This window comes from Periplaneta americana, chromosome 13, assembly GCF_040183065.1.
Source record: "Periplaneta americana isolate PAMFEO1 chromosome 13, P.americana_PAMFEO1_priV1, whole genome shotgun sequence".
Lineage (NCBI taxonomy): Eukaryota > Metazoa > Arthropoda > Insecta > Blattodea > Blattidae > Periplaneta > Periplaneta americana.
In genome coordinates, this window is record NC_091129.1 from 83,846,412 (window position 1) to 83,862,526 (window position 16,115).

At 36.9% G+C, this 16,115-nt stretch overlaps 1 protein-coding gene across 1 annotated transcript in view; it reads left to right on the forward strand.

The window, feature by feature from the left end:
* The window catches only part of LOC138711638 (opioid-binding protein/cell adhesion molecule homolog), a 357,054-nt gene that overhangs the window by 65,027 nt on the left and 275,912 nt on the right, over positions 1-16,115 (forward strand). Inside the window, exon 4 of the mRNA XM_069842769.1 lies at positions 1,970-2,094. Coding sequence (XP_069698870.1) covers positions 1,970-2,094 — 125 coding nt within the window. The remainder of the gene's footprint in view (positions 1-1,969; positions 2,095-16,115) is intronic.

Sequence of the window (16,115 nt, forward strand, 5' to 3'; positions counted from 1 at the left end):
AATAGAATACGGTATTGATAGTTTTATTAGTATTTAAGGACAGGAGATTGGAGTCAAGCCAATTTTTCACTACATTAATTCCATTGCTAGCATTTAAAGCACTTCCTTCAAAATATGATATAATTTTGTTATTTCTGTGACTGCTTCAAAAGAGTTTAATTATAAATTTCAAAATAACATAATTTGGTCTATATTCCACAATACTATTATTTCAGAAATTAATTTTCTCTTAATTATTATTAATATAAGTTAATTTGAACATAAACCATTAAGTAATTTCAAACAGATGAGACGATACATTAAGAACACTGGAACTTCGAACTACAAAATGTAGTACTATATATTTTTTATTTGGTTATTTAACGACGCTGAATCAACTACTTGGTTATTTAGAGTCCATGGAATTGTTGATAGCGAAATGATATTTGGCAATATGAGCCCGAGGATTCGCCATAGATTACCTGATATTCGCCTTACAGTAGGGGAAAACTCGGAAAAACCCAACAAGGTTATCATCTCAAGCAGGAATCGAACCCACGCCCGAGTGGAAATCTGGATCAGCAGACAAGCGTCTTACAAGCAAACATTCTGATGGGAGCAGATAAAAAGTTATTTTTTTTCTTCCACTATATTAATGTCACAAGAAGTGCTTATACAAATGTTGGCCACTCGACCGCAATGACGAGACCGTCCAGAAAGTGATTTTCCCTGGGGCCGTTTACAGAAAAAAGCACAATTGCATGCAAAGATTTATTGCAACAGATACAGCAATTGTTGCTCTATTTGTCAACGTGTCCCCCACTGGAATTGAGACGTTTGTCATACCATGGATACATTTTTGTATCTTTGTATCGTAGAAGTAAGCCGCCTGGGATCGGTACCAGCGTTTGACGGCTGTATGCACCTCTCTGTCGATCCCATGATATGACAAATGTCTCAATTCCGATGGCGAATATGTTAAAAAATAGCTTAACAATTTATTGCTGTGTCTTCCAAAAAACCTTTCCAATGAAACTGTGTTTTCTTTATGTAAATGGCTCCTGTCGAACCTATTTTTTACGACCCTCGTAATTGCGATCGAGTGGAAAAAATTTGTATAAGCATTTCTTTTGACATTATCAACATGGTGAAGGAAAAAAAAACTTTTTTATCTATCCCCATCAGAATGTTTGCCGATTAGCCGACTGAGCTACACAGGTGGCCTGTACCATATTGGGAACTTACCGCGTTATTACTAGAGCATTCAATGTAATGGCAACATTATGTAAATCAGCGCTCCTAGGGATGAGCATCGGAATCTTTTAGTAATACGTAATAGACGAGCGATTGTTGTATAAATGTGAAATATTAAAAGTCTTTAAGTAACCACATTTTGTGAATACAGGAACTGTTTAGGATTTGTATTAAGTAAAACCGCCCTAAAAATGTTCAGTAGGTATGAACCAAGATTATTCATAAAAATAAAAGTTGCAAGAGAAAAAAATACAATCCAGTGCTTTACGTCATTACAAGGAGCTTGTGGGAGAGAAGTCCTACCATACCAAACTATTGTAAATGGGTGGAAGCGAGGCATCCGTTATCGATCAAGAATTGGCATCCGAATAGCTATAGATCGATCAGTGAAAAAGAGATCCAAAAATGATCCTGCTGATGGAGTCCATCTTCTTCCAAGAATTTGTCAACGGACAAGAAGCATAACACTCCTAATTGAATTACCGAACTGTACGATTTCGACGAAACAATTTTTAAAATAATCTTTTGCTGATCGAAATAAGATCCCCCTGCAGTTAGGTATACTGGCATTTCAAGAAGGCTATTTTCAATTGTGCATACTAAATTCTAAGTAGGCCTATATTATGTATTATGGAATGAATTATACAACAAAGATTTTTGTATTGTACTCATGCTAAAATGTCATTAGCTGCGAACGGCCTTAGCAATTTTCAGTTTTGAAACAATCTGCATATAGTAACGTACATTATTCTCTCTTTCACAGATGTGCCCAAGTTCGGGGAGCCGATTATCAATGTGACGGTGCCCGTTGGACGTGAGGCGACCCTGACATGTGTCGTGGACGATCTGGCTACCTACAAGGTAAGTTAACTTCACCGCTACCGGTACCATTAATACAGCCCGAATACTTTTTAGTTCTTTACTCAGTGTTTCATAATTAATTCGACTGCAAAGGAATGATGGAAATTTTCAGCTTCTGAAAAGATTTATGGTTCTAGCGCTACTAAAATATATGGGGTGTGTTAGAGGAGAAATGTCAGCAAAGTGTTGCTCAGTTTAAACTGGAAATATTTAACATTGTGAAACTTCCGGAAGTTGGGCCGACCGATTTAGGCTACAGTTGAATTTCAACAGTAAAAAATGCACAGCCGAATTAGCGTTATATTTAATTTTCTAGTTGGTACGGAAATAGTCACGAAGTTCGTCAGATTTGGCTATGATGGACTTTTTTATGTGGGGTGATTTGAAGGCCACAATGTTTATAAATCAGATTAGATACTGCGCAGACGAAATTTTGTGCTGGTTACCACGTAATTTATAATATCCTTTCTTTCCTTTATTGATTCAAAGTAAGCGTCTGAGAACAAAAAGAATGTATTAGAAGTGAAGGGAAGCATTTTAAATAGCTTATGTAAATTGAAATATGTCCACATTTATTTTCTTTTGTGTTATAGTTGTGCACAAAATAACATGATGAACAAACAAAATTCAATATAACGCACTAAACTGTAGCATATACAGTACCGTATGTGAAATTCATAAGAAGGGTAATGCCAATAATCTGTGTTATGAAAATATGTCCTCTTGTTACAGGCTGATTATTTATTCCTGACAGCTCGACGGAGCGAAAGAGGGGAAGTAGGCCTAATAGGAGTAGTGGGGAGAGTTCCGGAGTAGAGATAAGGGCGAGCGGTCAGTAAAGGAATACAGTAGAGCTTAACTGTAGTAGAAACATACGGCTCTACCGCACGCATGAGATCCGATCGCTCTGAAGGCAAGCGGCTGACGAACCCAAACACCCCTTGGCGTAACTAAATGTACCCGCTTGATCTAGGCGCACATTGCCGGCGACTGTCAGGACTAAATAATCGTACTTGTACGTAACTAACTTCCAAGAACTGTAGGAAACATAACGGGGTAGAGAGGAATTTTCCTGAGATTATTTAAAAAACCCAAATATAATTGGTATGACATTAACATTTCAATATTTTATGTTAGTTGATTTTAAATTATTCATACATAGCTTATTTATTTTATAATCTTAAATAAGAATAGTACACCTAAATAATGAACTTACTACAGTCTATATGCTATACCGAGGCCTTTTTTCATCATCCTTGGATGTTTTCATTTTCACAATCGATATATTACAGTCCTCGCATCTCGCTGGGCAGCATTTAGCCTACTGTCTGGTTTATAGGAAGACTGCTTCCTACATTCTTGCGATGAGTCCACGCGTCACCTCAGACGTATAAGAAATGATTTATATTTTCTAAAATTCATTCTCAGTAAATAGTCTGTTCAGGACCTAGACAAGCGAGATTAATAATATTACGATTATTTAACAATAGTAGGGTTTGCAATGCCTTCAATATGTCGGTATGTTTCTTGTTTCCCAACCGACGTCAGTAATTCAAGTTGGTATCGACTTCGACCAGGAATACTAATGCACGATTCTGTGCAAAGCAAACCGTTTCATTCAGTATGCTGTCACATTAAGGGACCACTAGATCTACATTTTTATATAAAATGGTCAAAAGATCAATCCTCTTTTTTTGTACGAAATTTTTCCTTGGACTCTTAGGAAGTTGGTAGTAAGAGGTTCTTTCCCTCTTCATCTTCTTTGAGGTCCAGGAACGATTTATATGCAGGCCTGCTCCATACGTCAATATTACATCCCCCTTCACAGATTTGACTTTTGCTCGAAACTATATGTTAGGTTTTCAAAATGCTCCATGAGAATGCAGTTTTCAACACATTCAATGACAATTTTCGTACATGTCCATGTAGGCCTACATATTTCAATCCCCGTGAAAATACTGTCGCATATCGAAAATAACATATTAATTTCGTAAATTTTTTCCAACCCTGTTTTACAGGTTGGAGGTATCATATTCTAATAATGCAATAGTAAATTTTAAAAGGTTTTGTTACCTATTTATTAAAATATTTTTACAGCAGTATTTTACTAGGAAATAGCGTATCTTTACAAATAACAATTTTCGAGTTACGGCACTATTTTGTGGGAGTGCGATATTATCTGAGTCCTATCGTTGAGAAAACTTAGATATCTTGAAAATTAAGGGCTAAATTAATATGTAATAAAACATATGATTCAATAAATATTTGACATTTTTAAACCTATAATTTCAAATTAATCTACATATCATACATTTATCAACGGTACTAGATTGCACGTAATTCAGGGTACAAATGGAAAAAAAAAAACACACACGCACGCACGCATACACACAGAGATATATTTAAATATCATGTTTCTAAACTATTTTAAGTAGATTATTTTACGACGCTGTATCAACATCTTAGGTTATTTAGCGTCTGAATAAGATGAAGGTGATAATGCCGGTGAAATGAGTCTGGGGTCCAGCACCGAAAGTTACTCAAGTTTACAAAGTTTGCTCAAATTGGATTGAGGGAAAACCTCAACCAGGTAACTTTCCCCGACTGGGATTCGAACACGGGCCATCTGGTTTCTCTGCCAAACGATCTAACCGTTACTCCACAGGTGTGGACTATACCATTTTGATTGTATCACTAATTTATATAATTAAATTTTTTTTTTTACTTCGAAACTAGCTGTCCGATTGACCTCAACATTTTCACGTAACTCATTATTAATGCTTCTAATAAATAGTTAAAAAAAAGAAATCGGATTATAATAATTATAAATATTTAAAAACTCGTCCCTAATGTCCCTTACAAGGACTCACCTACCTCTGATTGAGGTTCTGACTGAAGTGTACATCTATTATCATCAGTACATCTTACTTCACGATAAGTGTCACGATAAGGAAGAACAACTGTTTGTATCCATCTGAAATCTGATTAGTGTAATATGTTATTAATCAGCGATATATGTAATGGAGGACAAAAAGAAGTGGAGACCCATACCATTATCTCCTTGCTTAGTTTCCTTGTGAGTCATGCCTTATAAGGTTCAAACCTGCCTTCGGACAGTTCATTAAACAACAACAATAACAACAACACCAACAACTGTTACTTAACCTCTTCAGACCTGAATTTACATTTAAAAAATTGAAAAAAAAACTGGTCTGGGGATCCAAAATTCCCAAATCAATTCTTCACAGAAAATAAAAATTTGGGGAGAATTTTGACCCCTGGAGCCCCAAAATTTTAAGTTTCATTTTTAATTAAGGTATAGAAATGTTTAAAAAATAATACTGTCCAAGCCACCGGCGTGGCTCAGTCGGCTAAAGCGCTTGCCTGACGGTCTGAAGTTGTACTCGGGCGCGGGTTTGATCCTCGCTTGGGCTGATTACCTGGTTGGGTTCTTTCCGAGGTTTTCCCCAACCGTAGGGTGAATGCCAGGTAATCTATGGCGAATCCTCGGCCTCATTTCGCCAAATACCATCTCGCTGTCAGCAATCTCATCGACGCTAACTAATCTCGTAGTTGATACAGCCTCGTTAAATAACCAACTAAAAAAATATAAAAAATTCTCCATTTCTACCATATTGAATTTTTCAAAAGAATTAAAATTATCGAAGACATTCCAAAAAAAGAAACAATAATATGTAGATCAGGCCTGAAGGGGTTAAATTGGTTAATAATTGTACAATTATACGAGTTTAAACAAAACGAGTAAATATTTTTCAAATTTTGAGGAACAAATACGTCAACTAGGGACTCTATCAGACGACTTAAAAGATCATATTATCGTATTGCCACTTTGAGGCTCTCAGTCAATATAAAAATGATCAGACATCTTCGACAAGCTGAAATTCGTTTTCTTTCTGAACATTCGCTGAATTATCTTTAATCTATGAAATGAGAGCGTAGAGGAAGCAGTGACGGTTTCAGATTGTGATAAACTTACACATGATCTCGATCTACAGTTTGAGAACTCCTGCGTTAAAAGCTCGGGTTAAATCAGTTGACGCGCACAGTTGGCGTCAAGTATTGACGTTGAAATTACTAGCGCCCCCACAACCCCACGTGCGGAGATATCTTGATATCGAGATGGTACGTGCTCTACCTGCTCCTAGTTTGTTACTAGCACGACCGTTCTGAGTCTCCCAATCTCCAACCTAAATCACGGCTAATATCCAGAGAAAATTATGATAATTATGGTCTAACCGCCCCAACTAAATGAAACAAGAATTTCCCTTGCCTCCGTTAAGGGTAAGAAAGGGCTGCAGGCAACCCCCGAATGCTGTGAAAGTAGTCCCACTAGTTTCCTCCACAATCCTGTTATTTCATGTGAAATTCCCATCTGTGGTAAAGAAAGCGTGCTCTCCATTCGATTCGAGTTTCCCAGGCCCAAACTCGAAATGCAATTGGTTTCTAAAGGATATAAAAATGTTAGCAAACATTCTAATTTCTATATCCAATAATTTGTTCTTGTTACCCTATGCATATATAACTGTCCAGTCTATTTCAAGTGATTTCTATGTAAATTAATTTGTTTGTATTCTTATGTATCCTGTGTGTCTAGTGTTGGTATACATGGTGATTTACGAAGTCATTCTGAGCAAAAATTGTCATATAAACATTTGTCCTAATCATTATTTTCAGAATTACACTAATTTGAAGTTGTTTGCAAAATACCATTATTCTTGAGTTTAAGGGTAAAAGAATATTACAGATAAAGAATGAACTATTCAGGAGTATCACTTCTTTAATTAGATAGTATTCTGAAGATATAAATGTGTTGTGAATTCCGTAGTTGATTCGTACAGATATATATATATATATATATATATATATATATATATAATTTTTAACTACAAAATTACATTTTCTTACACATTTAGGCATACCACAACAATTGTTACAAATGACGCCACTCTTGCAAATTCTTTAAGACTGTACATTAGAAAACATAATTAAACTGTAAAGAATCAAGTTCCTAAAGCGGTATGATTTGTGACAATTTCTGTGATAAGTACGTAAGAATGATGTCATTTTAGTTAAAAATTTAAAAATAAAATCTGTACAAAGCAATTAACAGCACATTTTTAGCTTCAGAACACTAACCAATTAAAGAAATGACACTTCTGAGTAGTTCATTCTCTATTTGTAATTTTTTTACCCTTAAAATTAAGAAAAACAATTTACAAACAACCTCAAATTAATGTAACTTTGAAAATATTGAGTTTAGGACAAATGTTTATATGATATTTTTTGCTCGGAATTTCTTTGGAAGTAACCTCCGTAAGTGACGATAAATCCTCGTGAATTACTCTGTATATGTAATCGTGGAGTTTATTCTCCAGCAATTCCCATGTCTTATAAGTTGAAACTTCTCCCGTTACATCGCCCTATTACTAGTAAAACCAGTTAAGTCCAGTAATGCAAGTTTTGCAAAAACTGCATTTAAAAATTTATTAATGCACGAAAAATCATAGTAAATTCTTTAAATAAAGTAATTGGTTTGCTGCCTTCATAATTTCGGACTTATTTGATTTTACTAGAATACAGAGCACGTAGAGACAAGTCGGGGATTACACTTATCTTATTTTACACAAAAAGTAGATTTAATCTGTTTTACTAGTAATAAGACTATATTATTTTATGTACAGTGGCGAAACTTCACAAACAAGTATGGGTAGACGCAAAAAATCTAAATCATTATTAGAACAATAATATCTTTTCCATTAAAGCATTAGTCACAGACTGGATCAAATAGTTCTGAATATCTGGTGATGTGCCTTAAAAAAAATAAAACTGCTTTCAAGTTGGTCTTGCATGGAAAGATTCTTCTAGGGTATATAAAGAACTGTATTTACTTATTGATTCTTGGGCTTCATGATTTCCTCTAAGGGCTAATTTATTCTTGTCGTTCGAGGTGTCATACTACATAAACGGAATGATAAAATATTCGTCTATTCCATATCACATTTTCATTGTGTCTAACAGCTTCTATGCATGATGTTTCCGCCAGTTTTCTATTGTTTCTTCCCAACATTTGGAACATTTATGAATTTTAATAAGTTTTTCTTCCTGCATACTCGATAATGGACGGCCAAGATAATCAACCGCAATCTCAAGTTCGAAGCACTAGAGACATGTATAATCCCAGTTTTGCTATACGGCTGCCAAACTTGGACAGTGTCCGAGAGACAACGCTCAAGTATACAAACATGCCAGAGAAATATGCAAAGAAAACTATTGGGCACCACGCTACGAGACAGAATGACAAACTAAACACTACAAATACTGACGAACACTACTGACGCAGCAGAACGAGCCACGGCAACGAAGTGGACCTGGGGGGGACATGTGGCGAGACTACACCAGGCAAGATGGACCCATGCAGTCACGATGTGGGACACCTACGTCGGAAAGAGAGGACGGGGAAGACCACAGCTCAGATGGTCTGACATGTTTACCAAAGAGGCGGGGTAACAATGGTCGAGGACAGAAAAGAACAGAGTTTTGTGGAAAGAACTAAGGAAGGTCATTGTAAATAGATAACGTAATCAGTGTTAAGATATTGTAAATAGTAAAGTCAGTATTAGTGAAAGTGTAAGACAAGTTTTGTAAATAGTAAAGTCAGTGTTGAGAAAGTGTCAGGTAAATAGTGTAAATAGCAAATCAGTGTTTGTCAAATTGCCGGTGTCAGTATAATGTGTGTAGTGCAAGAAACAAAATGAACAAAGAACAGAGTGCTCAGACTAGTTAAAGTTAAACAGGGTTATTAACCATGTCACAAAAGTAGTATACACGACAAGCTCGCCTGGATTCGCTCACTAAGAGAGTACACTTGAGCCATCCCTGCCGAGGGGGTTATAACCCCATCACAGGAGGCCTGTGCCCAACATGGGACATCATGGCTAACATTCAGTCATACTCGATAGCTTTTTCTTCAAAGCTTTTTATTGCGGAAATACTGTTTGGCTGTAAGGTTCTTCACCTGCTCAGAACCACATAGCCACCTATATTTAGAGTACTAACTACTTTGACTTTTTCTAGTCACATTGCCGTCTTTGTGGGACAAATTTATTTGCGGACTGTCTATTAATTATTTTAGACTAATTATTCCGCTTTTACTGAACGTTAGAAACAAAGAATTGTTTTTAAAGACACGAACAGTATAAAAAGTCACATTTTTCACGCCGATCAACACCTGTACTCTTTCCATGCTTGATAGAGATTGCTAAAAACTGCAGCACAAGAAACAACACTTACGGGAAGCAAACACTGTCGTATCGCTGCAGTGTATAAATCGGGTAGACACGTCTAGCCACCTGCGAGCAGGGTGCTTTGTGTGTGAAGGAAGAAAGAGGTCCTGCGCGTGCACGTTTTTAAAGCACAGCCAGAGCAGTTATTCTGGTGCAACTACGAGAGACTGAAGCAGATGGGACAGAAAAAAATCGTGTTCTGTCTACCCCACATGCACTATCCACAATGGAAACTTATTTCTGAGGCCCCTAAAATAGATTGTGCGGAACTTTATTAACTACATCAGAAGTTAAAAAAAAACCTGTTTAGAAATTTATAAAGAACACATGAGAAAATTCAAATAGATCTGTTTAGTGTCAATTATAAATAGGTTTACCTGAAATGCAATGTAAGAGTTTCAAAATGCTATTGCGTCCTGCCTCTGAAGCAAAGTAAAGCCAGGATAACGAAACGTTGGTTTAAAGCTCAAGAAAACCCTAACATCAGCAAAATTATAATCTGCTATACTATCGTCCAGTTTTCTTAATTCGCGTGAACTCATATTCCCTACTGGTCTGTAAGGTTAAGAGATCTCCGGTAATACAATCAAGAAAATAGGCACAATGTTCTCAAAACCTTGCACTTTCTCTTTATCTGCCCATGATCGATAAATTTGATTGAAAACATTCACTGTGATGGATGTACCGGTGGGGGTTCAGAATCCCTGTTCATAACAATGATGATTATTTATAATAAACATTAGATAGCAGTCATTCCTTGTGGTTTTACACATTAAGCGTACGCCACTACGATCTAGTGCTACTTTTTCATGTCATGGTTTAGATGTTACTTCAAAAATTGTTCTGGATGCAGTTGCTAGAAAGCTGAACGTCTATACACAAATAAACTGTCGTACGAATACAATATTTTTATAAAACAGTTATATCACAGTTAGCCTGTATTAATGGTTGTGAAACTTGAATTCTGCAGTGCTTGGGAAAAGTGGCATAAGTCAGTTTCCACAAACATTTTTTAATAATTTATTGACAACTTACGGAACATCTGCTCCCTTGGGAAACGAGACGTAAGTATTTCTCCCATTACAATAATTCATACAGTAGAAAATCAAATCGACATAAATCAGTGTGAAGACAGTTTTTTTCCTTCTCCTGTAAAATTAACATTTTTGACTTGTGCCATTTTTCCCGAGCACTACAGAATTGTCACTTTGAGAGAGTAGCAGAGGTTAAGGGTGTTCGAGAATAAAGTGCTTAGGAAAATATTTGGGGCTAAGAGGGATGAAGTTACAGAAGAATGGAGAAAGTTACACAACGCAGAACAGCACGTATTGTATTCTTCACCTAACATAATTAGGAACATTAAATCCAGATGTTTCAGCTGGGCAGGGCATGTAGCACATAGACCTATTGGTGAGTCCAAAAATGCGTATACAGCAGCGATCGTCAGCACAGAGCACACTGGGGCTGGCGTCTCTTACCCGCGCAGAACATAGTGCACCATGGTGCACTCGTAGCTACTAGCAGGTATGCTCTCTACCTCTTCCTGCTGCACGACGGGGCACACGGGACGGCTCCGCTTACCCTTTGCACATTTCAGCGAGTGCTGACGACCACTGATATAGAGTGTTAATTGGAAGACCTGAGGGAAAAAGACCTTAAGGGAGGCCGAGACGTAGATAGGAGCATATGAAAATAGATTTTAGGGAGGTGGGATATGATAGTAGGGACTGGATTAATCTTGCTCAGGATAGGGACCTATGGTGGGGTTTTGTGAGGACGGCAATGAACCTCCTGGGTCCTTGAAATGCATTTGTAAGTAGTAAATAAGTAGGAATACAAAATTGATTAATGTATTCATTTGAAAGAAATTTGTGGAAGGATTGCATTTTTGGTTACTGTCCCTGAAACATAATTAATATTTTAATAACATTTGATAGTTTTGAAGAAACACTTTTCCAAAAGAATGAGACATCATCATAATTCCTCTATCAAAATTCAAGTATGAAAATGTTAACTTCTCTTTAAGTCTTCACACTTCAATTGAAGTTAGTTTCGAATAACAGGTGCGTAAATTTTCCACTTTCGGTTGAAGGATTATTGGATCCTTAATGCGTAAAAAGTTCTGACCTACCTGTTCCGTTGGGCGTGCCTACACCGTCTGTAGTCACTCATCTGACACGACATCGTGGCTACCCGACTCATCCATCGCATAATATGCGCATTGAACTCTGCTTTCAGTACCCAACCCACTGCCCTTTGTATTCAGCTACAGTACATCCATGTGCACGTAGACATCATGCGTTGCGGGCAGTATATGTTTCTATTAATTTAATTAACTTGACCAACAGATTCTGGATTCGGCCTTGATGCACGCTGTGTTTAAAGCTTAGCTTTGACATTGCTTGCGTACACGGTCATGAGTTCGAGTCTGGCCTACTGCGTGAGGGTTGTCCCTTCCCTTGTGAGTCGTGGCGTGGTGTTATTCTTGGATCTTTTTTAGATTAGATTAAGCAGGAGTTTTATGGAATAAAAAATAAAATTGATATTATCTGAGTTATTTAAATGTTAAAAAAATTGAAGTGGATAAATGTCTAACCAAAAGAAATCATCATCATGCAAAACATGTATTAGACCAGGTGGTCTGTTAAGGTGTCACATGAGTCCATCTCTTATCCCGGTGATCAATCAAAATAAATAAATAGATAAATAAATAAACACAAACAAAAATAAATAAATAAACAAATAAATAAATAAATAAATAAATTTATTACGACATATCAGCTCTACTGGGACCCCTCATCATTTCTGTACAACTGTCAGAGCTCATCTTAATGCAACTTTTACTGGCACATATATCGGAAGAAGTGGCAGTGTTGAATTTCTATCTCCTAATCTCACTTCATTGGATTTTTTATTTATTTTGAGTTACAGTAAAACCTCTATAATCCGAACCTCAGCAATCCGACAAGCCGAATGCACTGCGAAATGTACCCTCATGCTCAGAAATGACCGGAAAATGTAACTAAACAGCTCACTTGCGCTCCAAGCCTACTGTTTGAGATAGAACACTCCCATTTTTACGCTGATAAATAAACACGGCAGACACAGTGGTGGACTGTAGGAAACGAATTTTAATCTTTCCGCATTACTTCTTCTGTACTACCATAAAATTTAATTAAAGCCATACAAAAACAAATTAATCGCATTGAGAGACGTAGAGTAATCAGATCAATGGCGGATAGACCTACATATTTAGAGTGAACTCTTCAGCAAGATGAAGTTTATTAATTGTAAAAATGGCTCTAAATCTCTCATTGATGCATATAAGTATGTGGGAGACTTAGGTGCCTCTTGGAGGAATAGTTTTGCGCGTACACTGCAAGGTTGAAGCCGTATTTCGATTGATTAACGCATGGCAAGAACAAGGCGAAGATGGGCTAAAAGACCACAGAAAACGGAAATCCATGCAAAAAATATGAGTCCGTAGCAAGATGCCATGTTTGGGAAGAGCTTTAGCATCATTCTGACTTTTTCGAATATGTCATTAATCCAGTGCTAAGTCGCTTGAAAGCTGCGACAGACTGCAATGGTGACAGGATTAATTATTAAATAATACACAGGAATGTGAAGGGACACCATGACAATAGATGCTCTTTGACTAATAAATATATCATATGGTATCGTATCGTATCGTATCATAGTCGGACTAGATAACGTAGTCGGTATAGCTACAGGTTCGATTCCGGCCTTGGTGGATGGCATTTAAGTGTGTTAGTAGATTTACTGGCCTATAAAATAACTCCTGCGGGACAAAATTCCGGCACACTGGCGACGCTAATATAACCTATGCTGTTGTGAGCGTCATTTAATAAACCATAATCATATATCATATCATATCATATCATATCATATCATATCATATCATATCATATCGTATCATATCATAATATATCATATCATATCATATATCAAATAATCTTATATGGAGGGATTGAGAACTTAAGTTATTATTTAGTATCAAATTAAATTCAAGTGTCAGGAGTATAATATCTATTGTGTTAATTCATTTCTGATCTTGACTTTAAAGAGGCGTTCGTTCAGTTTTCTTTGTTTACTTAACACATTTATGTTATAACATCATGTTTATAAAGGATGATCAACATGCCAATAACGTTAACGATGAAAAGAAGTCTATTTACAATCCCTGTATTCCTCACCTCAGTGAGAGATACAAAATGAATATTAATACATGAGAAGTGAAAGGACTCCTTTTTGGCGCGAGGGGAACTTCATTTAAGTTTACCAAAACCTTTCTCTTAAATTTTCTAATGAGGAAATTAACAAAATTTGTCTAATGGTATTAAGAGATTCATTATCCATTTTACACAATCACCTGTATACCACTACGTAATGTTATTTTTTTTTCTTCATTTCATTAAATTACTCTTAATTGTACTTTCACCTCATGTTTCTCCGAAATCAAATTTTACTTTATTTTTAAGTTTATCATTGTTTTGTATTCTCTTCGCAAATCATATAGTATCTTATTTTTAATTTAACCTCTGCTTTGTATTTTGGATCCTAGTGGTCAGCCGTAGATGTCGGGCAGATGTCCCAAAAAATACAGTATGTCTACATATGAAACTGAAATTTGATTAATTTGTTATTTGTATGGTTTAAATTGTATGGTCGTACAGAAAAGGTAATATATATAAAGACTAACTCCTTTCCCACAGTCCGCCACTGGGTCTTCCATGTTTACTTACGAGCATAACCTGAGGCGTGTTCTGTTTCAAACAGTAGGTTTGGAGCGCATGTGATCTGTTAGTACATTTTCCAGCCATTCCTGAACATGAGGGTACGTACAATACCGGAAAGCACAGATAATCGGAAAAGATTGCAAATTATTATTTTCGTTAAACTCTCTTGTTTTGGAGGTACCTAACTAGGGCTGTTTGTAGTGTTTGCATCGTTTATTAAATACAGTATTGTTACTTCTCTGTATTTTAACTGTTTCTTAACTTCATACACTGATTCCTTTCCGACGTTGTACCTATGTGTGTGCACTTCCCAACCAACGCTGCGAGATTTGATTCCCGATAAGTGTAGTGGAAAAAATTTTCATCAGTCCAAAGACTGGGTGTTTTTCTGTTGTCTTTTGATAGTCCTGTGATGTCTCAGTGGTGACCCTGCGTCATACCGATCCCATTTATGAGATATCTAGTATAAGAACAGATGAATCTCTCTACCCTATCACCAGTGTGATAAATCGGATAAAAGGGAAGGACAGCAGAGTAAGAAAGAAATAAAGACAATGATTTCTACCTACCACCTTCTTAGGTATTTCATATTAGTGTAGAATGTACTTACGTTCAGATGGAATGTTTCATAATATATTTGATACTCCTAACAAATTTATAATCTGAACTACCCCCAGTTCTAACCAGATCTGATTATCGAGGTTGTGCTGTGTCTCAAAGATAGTTGTACCCCAAAAAGCCATAAAATTTAGCTGGAACTTAGTAAGATAAAATTGAAAGAGAATGTACTACTTTCTCTCCAAACTTGTTAATCGACGTTAATACTTCAACTTTTTGACGGTGTCAAAAATGCTTAGAAGATGAAGGAAACCATTTTGAGCACTATCTTCAAAGTAAGTGTTTTAATTATCTTTCTAACGATTTTCTAATATTTCCTCTTTAATATACAAAACAATTCAGTTTCATCTCAGTTAATGGATTACTGTGCACGTAAATGCGGAATCCCGGCCAAACAAGTCACTCAGCTGAGTGCGCTCCTAGTATAATGGCAGTTGACATTGGATATATACGTCAACATATATGCCTAACTTGGAGTCAGACCACATTGAAGGAGGAGGGTTCGGTCCGGTACTGTGGGTTGAATTCGACGTAGCTCGGTGGTAAGAGCGCTTGGTACGTAGAACCAAGGACCCAGGTTCGATCCCCGGGGCCGGAGCGAATTTTTCTCCTCAAATATTAATTGTCAGTATTACAGATTCATTCTGTAGGACAAATTAATAAATCTATAATATTCTCATAGCAGCAGTGCATATATTTGTAGAAATTACTGTGCACATAACTGCGGAATCCCGGCCAAACAAGTCACTCAGCTGAGTGCGCTCCTAGTATAATAGTAGTTGACATTGGACATAAACGTCAACATACATGCCTAACTTTGAGTCAGGCCACATTGAAGGAGGAGGGTTCGGTCCGGTACTGTGGATTGAATTCGGCGTAGCTCAGTGGTCAGAACGCTTGGTACATAGAACCAAGGACCCGGGTTCGATCCCCGGCGCCGGAGCGAATTATTCTCCTCGAATATTAAATATTAATGGATTTTGTTTGACATAATTACATATCCTGTGGACTCTCTGTGAATATAAACATTTTTAGTAATGCTGATGGCTCAGACGAAATTTGTCCAGTGTCCTCACTTGTGGAGAGCACTGTTCGGCTCGCATAATCGATGTACCGTGGCCAGCCACGTCAATACGCTTGATAGAATTATGCGACGAAGATGTCGATCAGGTGCAGTTAGCTGCGCCCGTCACTCACAAAGCAACAATGAGATTACCCTGGGAACACAGGCCGTAATCGAGTACCGATTCTCATTGTCATGCCTTCCTCTAGGGCTTGGCAATCGTCGACCCTTTATCGACATACAACCTGTTCCATGTTGCTCTGAAGTCCCTCACTT